This window comes from Ipomoea nil, unplaced genomic scaffold (assembly GCF_001879475.1).
Source record: "Ipomoea nil cultivar Tokyo-kokei standard unplaced genomic scaffold, Asagao_1.1 scaffold2647, whole genome shotgun sequence".
Classification (NCBI taxonomy): domain Eukaryota; kingdom Viridiplantae; phylum Streptophyta; class Magnoliopsida; order Solanales; family Convolvulaceae; genus Ipomoea; species Ipomoea nil.
This window is the reverse complement of record NW_017619075.1, coordinates 1,416,229-1,429,560: the sequence shown is the minus strand read 5'-3', so window position 1 is coordinate 1,429,560 and position 13,332 is coordinate 1,416,229. Positions and strand designations below refer to the sequence as shown.

General features: G+C 39.2%; 1 protein-coding gene across 1 annotated transcript; it reads left to right on the top strand.

Moving 5' to 3' along the window:
* The first annotated feature begins 7,520 nt into the window (after nt 1-7,520).
* Nucleotides 7,521-8,900, top strand: LOC109154388. Its single transcript, XM_019302190.1, has 2 exons — nt 7,521-7,942; nt 8,042-8,900. The coding sequence occupies exons 1-2, from the start codon at nt 7,521-7,523 to the stop codon at nt 8,898-8,900; spliced, it is 1,281 nt and encodes a 426-aa protein (XP_019157735.1).
* Nucleotides 8,901-13,332: the final 4,432 nt, after the last annotated feature.

Below are 13,332 nucleotides of genomic sequence, written 5' to 3'. Positions count from 1 at the left end.
TGTTCGATAACGAATTGCTAATGGAGTTATTTATTTATCATCTCAGTCGATATTAATGGTTTAAATATCATTGAAACACATAGAGAACTTGGTGATATCAGCTCATGCCGAAAGACGGAGTTTTGAAATAAAAGACTGGGAAATCCAAGTATTGTCTTGACATGAAGATCGAGCTTCTCCTTGAAGAAGTTTTATACACCAATTAGCCTACTTGAAAATGTCTTGAAGATGTTTCATATGAATAAGTATTATTTTCTTATCACACAAACAGTTGTCCAATAATTTCTTGAAGTAGATAAATGACCATTTAGACTCGAAGATGATGATGGGGATATTTAGGGACTGGAAGTCCATTACTTCATTGTTATTGGAGCACTATTATAGAACTAGAAGTTCTATAGTCGCATCAGGCCTGATATTGAATTTGGGATGAAATTGCTAGCAACGTTTAGTGCTCCCTCTACAATGAAATATTGGAATTGTGTTTAACATATCCTCTATCATTTTCGAGGTATAAAGATTTTGAGGTTTATGTGAGAAACCCATATGTGGTTTTGATGTGCTACTTGGGTACTGGCTCTTTTATTTGATCCCTATGATGCCAAGTTCCAAACTAGTTATGCTATGTTTTACCCCTAATGCCCCATATGAGGACGAATAAAGATTGTGTTGCCCAAGCAAGTAATGGGTTTGTTAAGGGGAACCTTACAAAACATATTGCACATAAGTCCTTCTACACACATGAACTCCAGAAAAGTGGTAAATTTTTTGTTGAGAAAGTTCGCCCTAGTGAATAATCTTGCAGATATGTTCACTAAGTCTCTGCCTATATCCACTTTTGAGTAATATGTTTATAAAATTGGGATGCGTTGGCTTAGAAGATTGTTATCTTTAGGGGGAGCGACAACCCCTAGTTGTGCTAGAATGGACGATCTAGAGGACTTTTGAAATCCTGAAGATTATGCTCTGAAAGCATATGGTTGTACTCTTTTTCCCTTAGCTAATTTTTTCCACACAAGGTTTTCTTAGGTTAAGCTTTTTAATGAGGCAACCGATGTTGGTGCACTTGAGTGGATAGCCCTGAAGACCCTTGAAATCTTGAAGATTATGCACGGAAGGCTTATGGTTGTACTATTTTTCTTAGCTAAGTTTTTCCCCACTGGGTTTTCTTAGGCTAAGGTTTTTAATGAGGCAATCGGTGCAACACAATGGTTTCACATACTTCGTGTACTATTTTCCTCGTCTAGGTTTTTCTCATTGGGTTTTTCTAGAGAGGTTTTTAACGAGGCATGAGTATAGTTATTTAATGGCCAACGGAAAATGTTATAAATATTTTATTAGTGGTCATTAAACCATTAGACCTTTCAATAGCTTAGCCTTTAATCATGTATTGATGTTGAGTATGTGAAAGGTTGTATGAAACCTTATATACTAGAGTGAAGGCTAATGAAATGATACACATATGGTTGTGCCCTACATTTGGTGTTCTTCTTATTCTTCTTCTCCTTTTTCTCTCCTTTACATATACCCACATACATATATACAAACATCCGGGCAAGTTACCGTGCAAACATCACGCGAGAACTGAGCTAGTAGATAGGCCAAATTACAACAGAATGCAAATTTTCAAATGTTAGATGACATTGAAATTAACTCGATTATATATTATTTGTTGTAAATAATTGAAACATAAATTTTATATAAATTGCTCATATTATTGCTCATATTATTTTCATAACAAATGAAAGCTGATTACTCATAGTTCAATTCGTTCTTAACACATTCCATGCATTTTTGGCAATGAAAAAATTGGTGGAAAAAAATAAAGGCTTATTGTCATGTCTACTATCTAGTATCTACTATACTAATAAGAGCCTAAGAGAGTTAGGCCTATACTTGGTAGAAAAAATGATGGTCAAATTTTTTAATCAAATGAATGGCTCAGATTGATTTAGATTTTAATTTTTCCTTAATGTCTTTATTAAAAAATTTGAGCAATTGACTATATTCGCTACATTGTCCATACAATGTCTTTATTAAAAAAATATTCGTTATCAATAAATTAATTAAGAGAAATAATTTTATTAGTTATATTGTCTTTATTTTTCTCCAATGTAAAAATTCTTTACATTAAAATTCATCAATTGATTATATTCACTACATTGTCTATTATCTTTTTTGTGCACTAATTTTTAATTAAATATCAAAGTTATAATACAAAATAATGTTATATATTTATTTACCAAGTATTTTTTAATACAATGAAAAAATTAAAAATATATATATAATTAATAAAGTCAATCATATTAGCTACTTGAGGGATTTGTTGACAAAGAGAATATTCAAATCACACAACAAATTGAAGTGAGAACTACCCGCAATGTCCTTGTTTGACAATCAGCAGTTAGTGGTTAGCGTTAGCAGATTTGACCAGCGAATTATATTAACGGTTGGTAAAAAAAAATATTTGAAAAAATTAGAGATGGAAGCCGGAAACGCTCTCTGATGTAACCACACCGGCGGCGACCAATCGGTCTCCGGAGGACCATGACCTGCTTGAAAGATCGACAAAGAAGTACAAGAGGACTCGCGACCAAGTTGAATCACCGGCGGCAACACCCATGGAAGATGTAGCTTTAGAAGACTCACCATTGACGAGTGCAAACACCTTCCCAGATGTAGGTCCGGAGATGGCATCGACGCCGGCAAAAGACAACCAACCGAGGTCCTCGAACCCCCCTCTGCCAGCGAGCTACAAACTCAGCCTGCGCAAATTTATGACCTACAAGAAAGATGATCTTAAAGGAGTAGAGGACGACGTGTCCGATGATGAGATCGCAGATGAGCAAGAAGACCCGGAGTGTCCAAGAATTAGGTTAACTAAGGAGGAGAAAATTAGGATAAGAAGACCATGGAGAAGGACCCTCATTATTCGTCTGCTGGGTAAGGCAGTTGGCTACAATTTCTTGATTAGACGCCTTCGAAATCTTTGGAAGCCGGAAGGCCATCTGGAATTAATTGATTTGGAGCACGAGTTCTTCCTCGCACGATTTGAGCTGCAAAGGGACTATGAACATGCGAGGAGCGAAGGGCCTTGGATGATTCAAGATCACTATCTGATTGTAGAACGATGGAAGCCAAATTTTAGGCCAAAGACGCACAGAACCCAGAAGATCTGCGTTTGGATCAGTGGTGAGTGTACGGGTGTGTTATGTCGTCCTCGGGGGATTGGGGGATATGGCACGCAATACGCAATCACAAGAAACTAGGCACTAGCACTAGGCAATCAACAAGAAGCTAAGCAAACTACAAGTTTAAGGAAATGATAAGACTAACACATATACACAAAGATAAACACAAAATAAAGAAATAGGACTCAAGCTTGGGAGCATTATCATCTAGATGCTTTAACAACCTAAGGGATTAGGAAGAACAAGTAAGCAAGGAATCAAGCGGGAATGCACGTAGATATCCTAGTCTATGAACCATTTTCATGATTAATAAACAAGGATTAGAACAAGAAATTGCCCCACTTTCATGGTGAATCAATTCCAAGTCCATCAAGCACACAAAGCATCTAATCCCCCAATTTCCCCTATTTTCGTAGGAAGAAATCGGGTCTATGCAAGGGGTGGCTTGGATTCATCACCCAACTCTCGTTGAGGCAAGGAATCCTCCAAAAACAAGCTAATGAATGTGTACATCAAACATTAACAAGATATAAATACAAAACCTTCACAAACACATGAACCCTAGGTTAGAGTTCTTCCCCTTTTTGCAATAATCACAAATCAAGCATCAAGATAGATAATACAACCCTAACTCAAGTCCATAAACTAACTACTCATGATTAAATAGCATAAAGAACACAAAAGCATAAGTAACAAACATAAATCTTGCAAAATAAAGAGATAAAAGGAAGAAAAGCTTCTCTATTGAAAATGGATGGTGGAATCTTGAAATGTTGGAATCCAAGCTTCAAATCCAAGATTACAAGCTTCAAAAGTGTTAAGAAACATAAATCTAAGCCTATTCTAACCTAAAAATATGAAGGAGAATGAAAGAGAGTGTCTAGGGTTCTAACAAGAGTCAAAACCAAGTAGAAATGACCAAAAATCGTGCTTTAAAAAATGCAGAGCACAGTGACAGGGCCAGGGACATGGCCATGTCCCTGGCCGTGTCAAAAAAAGCAGTTCACACTGGAATTGCACAGAAAATACACGGCCACAGACACGGCCGTTCACTTGGCCGTGTCTTTTGGCCTTCAAAACGTAAGAATTTGGAACTATGGTCTTCATGAACGTTGTATCCCTTCGAGTATTCTTTCTAATGGCGAAAGAATCACTTCATTTGGACATTCCTAAGCCGAGATATGGACCAAAAACCAAACAGTGGTCAGTTTTGAATTGTAAGTTTAGAACTTCAACTTCAAGGACAATTTTGAACCCTGTGGCTTCCTTTTTAGGCTTTGATGTCATAATATGCGTTGTAGCTCTTTGAGTCTTCTTTCCAATGGAACAAGAATCACTTAATTTGGATACTTTTAGACCGAGATATGACCCAAAAGCATAACAGTGGACAATCCATTCGAGAATTTCAGCTTGTTGACACTTGTTCCACTTTTGCCTTGGTTTAATTTGTCCATATGATCAACAACATTGAAAACATCACTCTTTGGCTCCTTTGGAAGTGTTGCATCCATCTCCTTAGCATCACCTTGGCTCCCCTTGACTCCAAATGCATCCAACATGATCTAAAATCCTTCATTTCTACTCAAAGATAATGAGTTGTGCATAATGGATCAAATGAGCAAAATAAAGATCATTTTGAACAACATTATGACACTTCATGAGCAAAACAAGGCTAAATATGGGGTAGACATGGGGTATAAATATGAACAATTATGCACTTATCAATCAGATTGCCCGATATCCCGATTGAGTACTTTGACGAGGACACTTTGATGAAGCTGGGAGATAAAATCGGGAAGACTGTCAAGATTGACGACACAACATGCCTCGCGTCTCGAGGGAAGTTTGCCCGAATCTGTGTGGAGATTGATATCACCAAGCAGCTACTGGCCAAATTTTCAATGGAGATGAGGAATTTCCAGTCGAATATGAAGGCATCCATCTCATCTGCTTCAAATGTGGTAAATACGGGCATAGACTTGATTCTTGTGGGCAAGACTCTATACCTAAAGACCATTCTAGTACTGGAAATATGGAGACCGACGCTCGCAACACTACGGAGAAAGATGCACCACAAGAACCAGAGCAACCTCGCCAAAAGAATGCGCCCAACGTTCACATGAAAGAAAGATTTGGGGCATGGATGCTTGTCACGAAAAGAGACCGACGACCCTTTAAAAGGAACGAGAAAACTAGCAACCCCCAAAAGCAGAGGGTGGCAGAAAAGACTCAGGACCCAAGCACCTCAAATGGCCCCATTGCCCAGAACCTCAACTCCAGATTTGGCCCTTTGAGCAACCTCGACGAATAAGAAGATGAGGCGACAGAAGTGGAGAAAGATACAACCAACTTAAGAGCGGCCGGTAAGGCACCGATGGGTGATCCCTAATCCAGTGATCAATCGAACATTAGTCCGAGGCTCAATAAACATTCAGAGGAGGTAAGGATTAGTCGCACAGTCACACGCCAGAAGAGTCGGGAGAGATCAAACGACCCTGGTAGGACTAGCATGGGAAGTAACAGCAGGATGAGCAGGTACACCGACGATAAGGCTCCAGCAAAGGATCCCCAGACCAGGAATAATCATAGTTGAGTCCTATCACCCAGTCGCTGACCCCCGGACATCTGGACAAACCAGCCAGTTCAACAGGAGAGAAGGGAAAGGTCTTCTACTCCCCGGAGAGCTGCAGCCGAGGAAAAACATACACTCGTGAGAGGGTCAGTGAGAGGTATGCCAGTCACCAGAGAAACTGTGAACCATAGACAGATTGATCCTGGCATACTGGCATCTCACCTTGTTGATGTTATCACATCTTTGCTTGTTATTATAGTTATTTTGAATCATCTCAGTATTTAAGTTCTTTAATTTTGCTTATTTAATACATATTTTCCTTGCTATTATCATTTAATTATGGTTCACACTTGTTTTGAATGATTTACGGTGTTTGTTAGTGTTTTTGAACCATTGTAGGTCAATTCTATGAGCAAGGGAAGTTCAAGGATGAGTTTGGAGCAATTTTGGACAAGTTCGGGGACCAGAAAGCTCGACGCGTCGAGCAAATTTCCAGAATGTTTTGTGATCGAGACCCGCTGGTCTCGACGCGTCGAGCGAAGCGCGAATGCGACAACTTAATTACAAAAGGGCGTTGGCTTCAGCATCTTCAACTTCCAATTTCTTTATTTAAATATAGGAATTATAATTTGAGTCCAATTTTGTACAAGATTCCTATTTCATCTCAACTTTGTACCCACTATAAAATCCCTCCTTCCTCAACCCTAAGATAGGACGAAGAGATTTTTAGAGTTCTTTGTAGACAAGAAAGAGAGGAATCAAGAGGCTCAAGTTGTCTTTGGAAGCAGGGAGGAAGCCAAGGAGATTTGGGAGAATCGCTTGGTCAATTCTTGTACTCTTTTGATGATTTGTAATCCTTTATTCATATTTGCTATGTATAATTTAGCCATGCTCGGCTAAATTCTTTAAGGATTTTTGGGTGAATTTGTTTATAAACCTATGTGCCTAGTTCGTTAATTTCTTAATATATTTATGTTTGGTTTTATGATTTGAGTTGCAATCTCGTTTTAATCTGTTGTTGTTGGTAGTTAAAAGCCTAAATTACTAGCTTCACAGTCATGTTTGTGTCACCAATGGGAGTTAGGGCATAAATTAGGGCACACACGATTGCACCTAATGGTTGGTCCTTGGGAAAGGGGAACTTATTAGGGGAAGTTTATTCTAGATTATTGCTCATCGGGAGATGGTAGTAATTAGGAATAATTGAATGCTGATCTTTGATCTTATTGGGTGTTTAAGCCATGGGAGTGGAAATTCACTAGGAATAGAGATTACGGGAGTAATTCGATTCCACTTTGCATTCCCATACAAATCTTAATTCCAAACCAAATATTACAAACGTTAATTGGCACTAGGTGATTAAACATTGTGACCCCAAGAATCCTATTTTGCTCTATTGTCTACAAAACCTTGCTACTTTTTTTATTCTGCTTGTTATTTTATGCAATCAATCAACCTTCAAGTTTTGTTCGGACTAGTTTCATATGAGTAACCTAGTAGCTAGTGATTAGTACCCCACCTCTCTGTGGTTCGACAACCCGAATACTCCGGGTATTATTTGTTTGCCCCAAATTACAGCAATCACTTGTGACGAAAGATAACTCGTATGCACCGCCTGACGATGGAGCGGACTTCTTTGACTGTGATACACCAAATGAAGTAATGGAGGAAAGATATACGAATACAAGCCAGTCTGGCTTGGCTGCGGAAACCCGCCTGCTCAATTGAGCTCCCTTATCCCTTTTCTTGTTTTTATGATGAATGTCTTAGTTTGGAATTGCCAAGGGGCGGCGTCCAAAGTTTTTCGCCGTACCCTCAAAAATTACTTGCGTGAGTTTAAGCCTACCGTTTTGTGTCTCCTGGAGCCAAGAGTTTCCGGAGACAATGCGAATGATATATGTTTTGCCCTTGGCTATGATGAATGGCTAAGGGTTGAGGCTATTGGTTTTTCTGGTGGGATCTGGGTTTTTTGGAAGACTGACATCGTGGTTCAAGTCTCCAATACTCACCCCCAATTTGTGCTACTGAGGGTTACAGAGGGTAGCAACCAACCATGGAATCTATCCTTTGTCTATGGTAGCCCTGACTACATCCTTAGAAGGCAACTCTTTACGGACTTGTCTCAGGAGGGGTTGAATTTTGAAGGACCTTGGTTGTCTATAGGAGACTATAACTCAGTGTTAACAAGGGACGAGGTCTCTTGCAGTACTAACTTCTCATCTACACGTTGTGCAGGTTTTAGCAAATGAGTCTTCGATGAAGGCTTAATTGATCTCAGGTTCGAGGGACCTCAAGTCACATGGACCAGAGGACTGAGCTCATCATCGTTTAAAGCGGCAAGACTTGATCGCGCTCTATGTAATGTGGAATGGAGAATGCTCTACCCTGATGCGAGTGTAACCCACCTCCCTATGGTCAGCTCTAACCATTCCCCACTCCTTATAAAGACTATAAAGACGCAAGGATCTGGAGTCTCAAGAAACTTCAAATACAATGCAGCTTGGACTTCGCACCCAGGGTTCATGAACTTTGTCAAGGATAAATGGAATATTGACGAAGGACTGGAGCAAGCAAAGATGGAATTAGCTAATGATTTGTTATCCTGGAACCACAGTACCTTTGGGAGTATATTCCAGAGAAAGAAAAGAGTTCTAGTAAGGATCGAAGGGGTCCAAAAGGCTCTTGCAAACCGGCCAAGATCGGACTTAATCAAATTAAACAAGAAGCTTCAGAAGGAATTGGAAGAGATCCTAAATCAAGAGGAACTCTACTGGTTTCAGAAGTCTCGCGAGGACTGGATAGCATCTGGAGATCGCAATACAAGGTTCTATCACGCAGCAACTGCAGCCAAAAAAGCTAACTCTAGGATTACCACACTAAGGAACAACCGAGATGAGTGGCTAACATCTGATGAGGAAATATTGAACCACATTACAGACTTCTTTACCAACTTGTATACAGAGGACATGAGGGAGTCAAGACAAATTGGGTGGAGGAGATCCTTTCCAACCCTTCTCGAAGCAGACCGGGACTATGTGAACGCTCCATTCTCGGCCCTGGAAGTTAAGGAAGCATGCTTCGACATGGCACCTTGCAAGGCCCTTGGGCCGGATGGCTACCATGCTGGATTCTATTAACGTTTATGGCCGATAGTGGGGGAGAAGCTGACAGCTTTCGTTTTGGACTATTTCAGGTCTGGTATCTTCCCAGATGGAAGCAACGATACGATCATAACCTTAATCCCTAAAGTGCAAAACCCGGAAAATGTCAAACAACTACGACCTATTAGCCTTTGCAATGTATCGTATAAGGTGATCTCAAGGACATTAACATCAAGATTGAAAATGGCCATACAAAAATTAATAGGCCCCAATCAGTCGAGCTTTGTTCCTGGGAGGCAGATAGTGGATAATATACTTGCTTATCAAGAAGTGCTAAATTCAGCCAGCCTCAAGAAAGGAAAAGTGGGGTCGATGATTCTTAAAGTAGACCTCGAGAAGGCTTACGATAGACTGTCATGGAGCTTTGTCAAGGACACACTCCGGGAAGCAGGTTTTAGCGAAATCTGGATAAGGCACGTAATGGGGTGCATCACAACAACTAGACTAGCCATCTCTCTTAATGGTAGAAAATCACAGTGGTTTAAGCCATCAAGGGGCATTCGGCAAGGCAACCCTATCTCACCATTAATATTTGTTCTTTGCATTGAGCGCTTTAGTCACCTAATAAATGAGATGGTTGAAAGTGGTGAGTGGAAAGGCATTAGTGTGTCAAGGAATGGCCCAAGCATAACATACCTCCTCTTTGCGGACGATATGGTCTTGTTGGGAGAGGCCACACTGCAGCAAGCACTGGTTATCAAATAATGCCTAGATAACTTCTGCAACAACTCAGGACAAAAGGTAAATCTTCAAAAGTCTTCGGTGTTCTTCTCAAAGAACACCCCTCCTGCTGATCGGCGTGCAATAACAGAGCTATTAAATATTAACACTACTGAAGATCTGGGAAAGTACTTGGGAGTTCCATCACAACACGGAAGATTAAAAAAAGAATCGTACCAGGGACTTATTGACAGAGTTAAAAGCAGGTTATCAGGGTGGAAGATGAAGACACTCTCATTTGCGGGAAGAAGGGTACTTGCCCAATCCGTCCTCTCTGCAATCCCCATCTATTCTATGCAATCTACGGTGATACCTGCGGGGGTGCTTGAAAATATTGAGAAACTGGTTCGTAACTTCCTATGGGGAGGTGCTACTGGAGAAAGAAAATGCAACCTATTGGCCTGGGAGACAGTTACTAGAGACTTGAAAGATGGAGGGCTAGGAATAAGAAAGCTAGACAGTATGAATTTGGCCTTCATGGTCAAATTAGAGTGGAGGATCCAAATGGGAAAAGAGGGGCTCTGGACCCAGATCAGGAGAGCAAAATATGGAGTACAGAGTATGGATCCTAACACATGGCAACCCAAAACGGCCATGACGAATGCCTGGAAAGGAATTCTCAGAGCATCTCCAATACTCAATAAGGGACTTAAGAAGATCGTCAGAAACGGTAGGAATACACGGTTTTGGCTCGATCCATGGATCGACCAACGGCCCTTGGCTGAGTTCATCGCTATCAACCTACCCCTCCCAACGCTTTACGCTCAGGTTTCAGAGTACTGGGACGACTCCACAGGTTGGAAGTGGGATGAGTTCGACCACCTTCTGCCACCTCAGGTTCTGAACAAAATAGCGGCATTCATTTTGATTGATGAGGGAATGGAAGATACCACTGGTTGGGGTCCCGAAAACTCTGGGGAGTTTTCTGTTTCCTCGACGTATTCCATGCTAGCCAGCCACCAGCCGGCCCCAGGATCGCGAAAGTGGAGCAACATCTGGAACCTGAAGATCCCAAGCAGAATCCAGTCCTTCCTTTGGCTAGTAAGACATAATAGAATAATGTCAAACGAGAATAGAGCCAAGAGAGGCTTTACACACAATGACAAGTGTGATCTCTGCAGCGACGTGGTAGAATCAACCGAACACATCCTACGAACATGCCCAGTCGCTAGACAAATTTGGGATGCTCTAGTACCTACTCTGGATAACAGTATACGAAGCTTACCCTTTGTGGAGTGGTTTGATGCAGGGGTCGAAGGCTGGAGATGCAACAGACGTAAGCATAACAACAGGATTATTTTTGCTGTCGCATTGTGGTGGCTTTGGAAATGGAGAAATGACAGAATCTTCAACGGCAAGAACTATGAGACCACCCAAAAGATCTACTGGATTGACAAGCAAGCAAAAGAGATTAATGAGGCATTTGACAAGAATGAGAGGTTCGGGTCAAGGACACCAACGAGAAGCTGGAGGCTATTCAAATGGACAAAACCCCCACCAGGGCGGGTAAAGATCAACATAGATGGATGCCACAACCCCAGCACGAACCAAGCTGGGTGTGGGGGTTTGATCAGATATGAGAAAGGCTCTTGGATTAGAGGATTTTCGTATGTTGTGGGGACCTGTTCAATTGAGTCTGCCGAAGCCTAGGCGCTGCTAAAAGGGATCCAGCTAGCAAATGCACTTGGTTTGAAGAAGGTGTGCTTCGAAAGTGACGCATTGAGCGTGGTAAATGATGTGAACCGGAACGAGAGAACTGGCAGTACCACAAACAACATCATTCATGCTTGTAAACGTGAACTCAGGAGGATCCCGACATGGGTGGTATCATATGTGCCAAGGGAACAAAACGCCGCAGCAGACTGCTTGGCCAAAACAGCTGGGCCAACCACAGGCCTAAGAATCTTAGAAACCTCACCGGACTTACTCGAGCAGACCCTTGAAGAGGACAGATTTGGCATACCAATTTGGCGCCAACTAGACAGCTCCCTTTTGTAATGTCCTTGGGTATTCCCCTTTCATAAATTCTAAAAAAAAAAAAATAATAATAATAATAATAATAATAATAATAATTGTTTTTTTTTGAGAAAATAATAATAATTGTTTTTAAAAAATATAATTAAGTCAATCATATACTTGGGGGGATTTATTGACAAAAAGAGTATTTAAATCACACAACAAATTGAAGTGGAAAACTACCTCGCAATGTCTTTGTTTGGCAATCAGCACTTAGCTCTTCAATATTAGTATATATTTAATATTTTATGCCATAAATTTTATTTGCTCTCCCTTATGTCCCGTATTTGGTTTCAACCATACCTATACAATTATTTTATTGACAATTATAATCAATCTTGACTATATTATCTTGCATTTGTAAACTTAGAATTACCTATTTAAATACGCAAATTCAACATTCAATTATCTATGCATGAACAATTCTAATATAATCTTGCTTTAATATACTTTAAAGTACTTATTTAAAAAAAAATTATATTGGACATTATTTCAATCGTGCAATGAGCGTACAAAACTAATAATGTCAATAAAGGCTTTTTAAGCCAATCTTTGAATATCAATAAGCCTTTTGACTTAAAAAAAAAATTGAAAAAAAAAAAAAAGAAGAGAGAATTGGTTGAAAAAAAAAAAAAAAAATTAACTAGAAAAATCTAGACTAAATAGCATGAATGGAATTAGCAAAAAGTTTAGACGTAATGGCAACAGATGGTGTATCAAAGAACTGTAAACCATACAAAAGATGGTCAAAATTTTTGGCAGGCTCAAGTCCACATATATTGTGGACCATAATAATAATAATAATAATAATAATAATAATAATAATAATAATAATTATTATTATTATTATTATTATTATTATTATTATTGTTATTATTATTATTTAGCCATGAAGGCAGCCACATGATTTTGCTTTCTAAGCACATGTTTAAAATTCGTTTGCCAATCCTTTTGAAGCCACCGAAGGCACTCATTAGTGATAGGACCACGAATGCCCATCCTAGCTTCCTTACTACAAGTAATCAATAATCTCCTTAGCATCACTTTTAATGATGATCGTGGACCATAATTTAAAACGACATTCAGATCATGTATCTGCAGTTAACATATTATATACCTTCAACTAATAAATTATGTATCTACTACAATTAACAGATTATGTATATATGTGTATATATTTAATATATTATGCATGTACTTACAATTAATTTATTAAATATTAACACATAACATGTTAACTGTAGACACATAATCTGATTGTTATTTTGTACTGTGGTCCAGAATGTATTTAGGTGGACTTAGTCTATCGTACAATTTGTCAACAATCATTAACTAATTAACTTCAATTCCATATATGATATCTATATACATAGTGTGCCATCCAGTTTAGTAGCTTATACAATGTTTTGACTTTTGAGTATATCCAGAGGCTTGCAATTTACTTCAACTCTTAAGGGTCAAATAAACCTTCTAACTATATATCAAGGTGTAATTAGGCTCTCAAACTAACAAAAAAAAAAACACATTCAATTGAACCCTTAAACTTATTAAAAGTGTGCAATTAACTTTTTTAACCCTTATCTCAAACTTTTTTATGCTTTCAAAAGAAACTTTTTTATAGTTTCGATCAGTTTTAAAATTTTCCCGTACTGGCTCTTCGTTTTGGTCCAAA

Bases quoted from the DNA above. Each gene is read 5' to 3' on its own strand.
- LOC109154388 (XM_019302190.1), top strand. From the start codon at position 7,521: ATGAATGTCTTAGTTTGGAATTGCCAAGGGGCGGCGTCCAAAGTTTTT. The intron at 7,943-8,041 runs GTTAACAAGGGA...AATTGATCTCAG, and splicing joins ATAGGAGACTATAACTCAGT to GTTCGAGGGACCTCAAGTCA.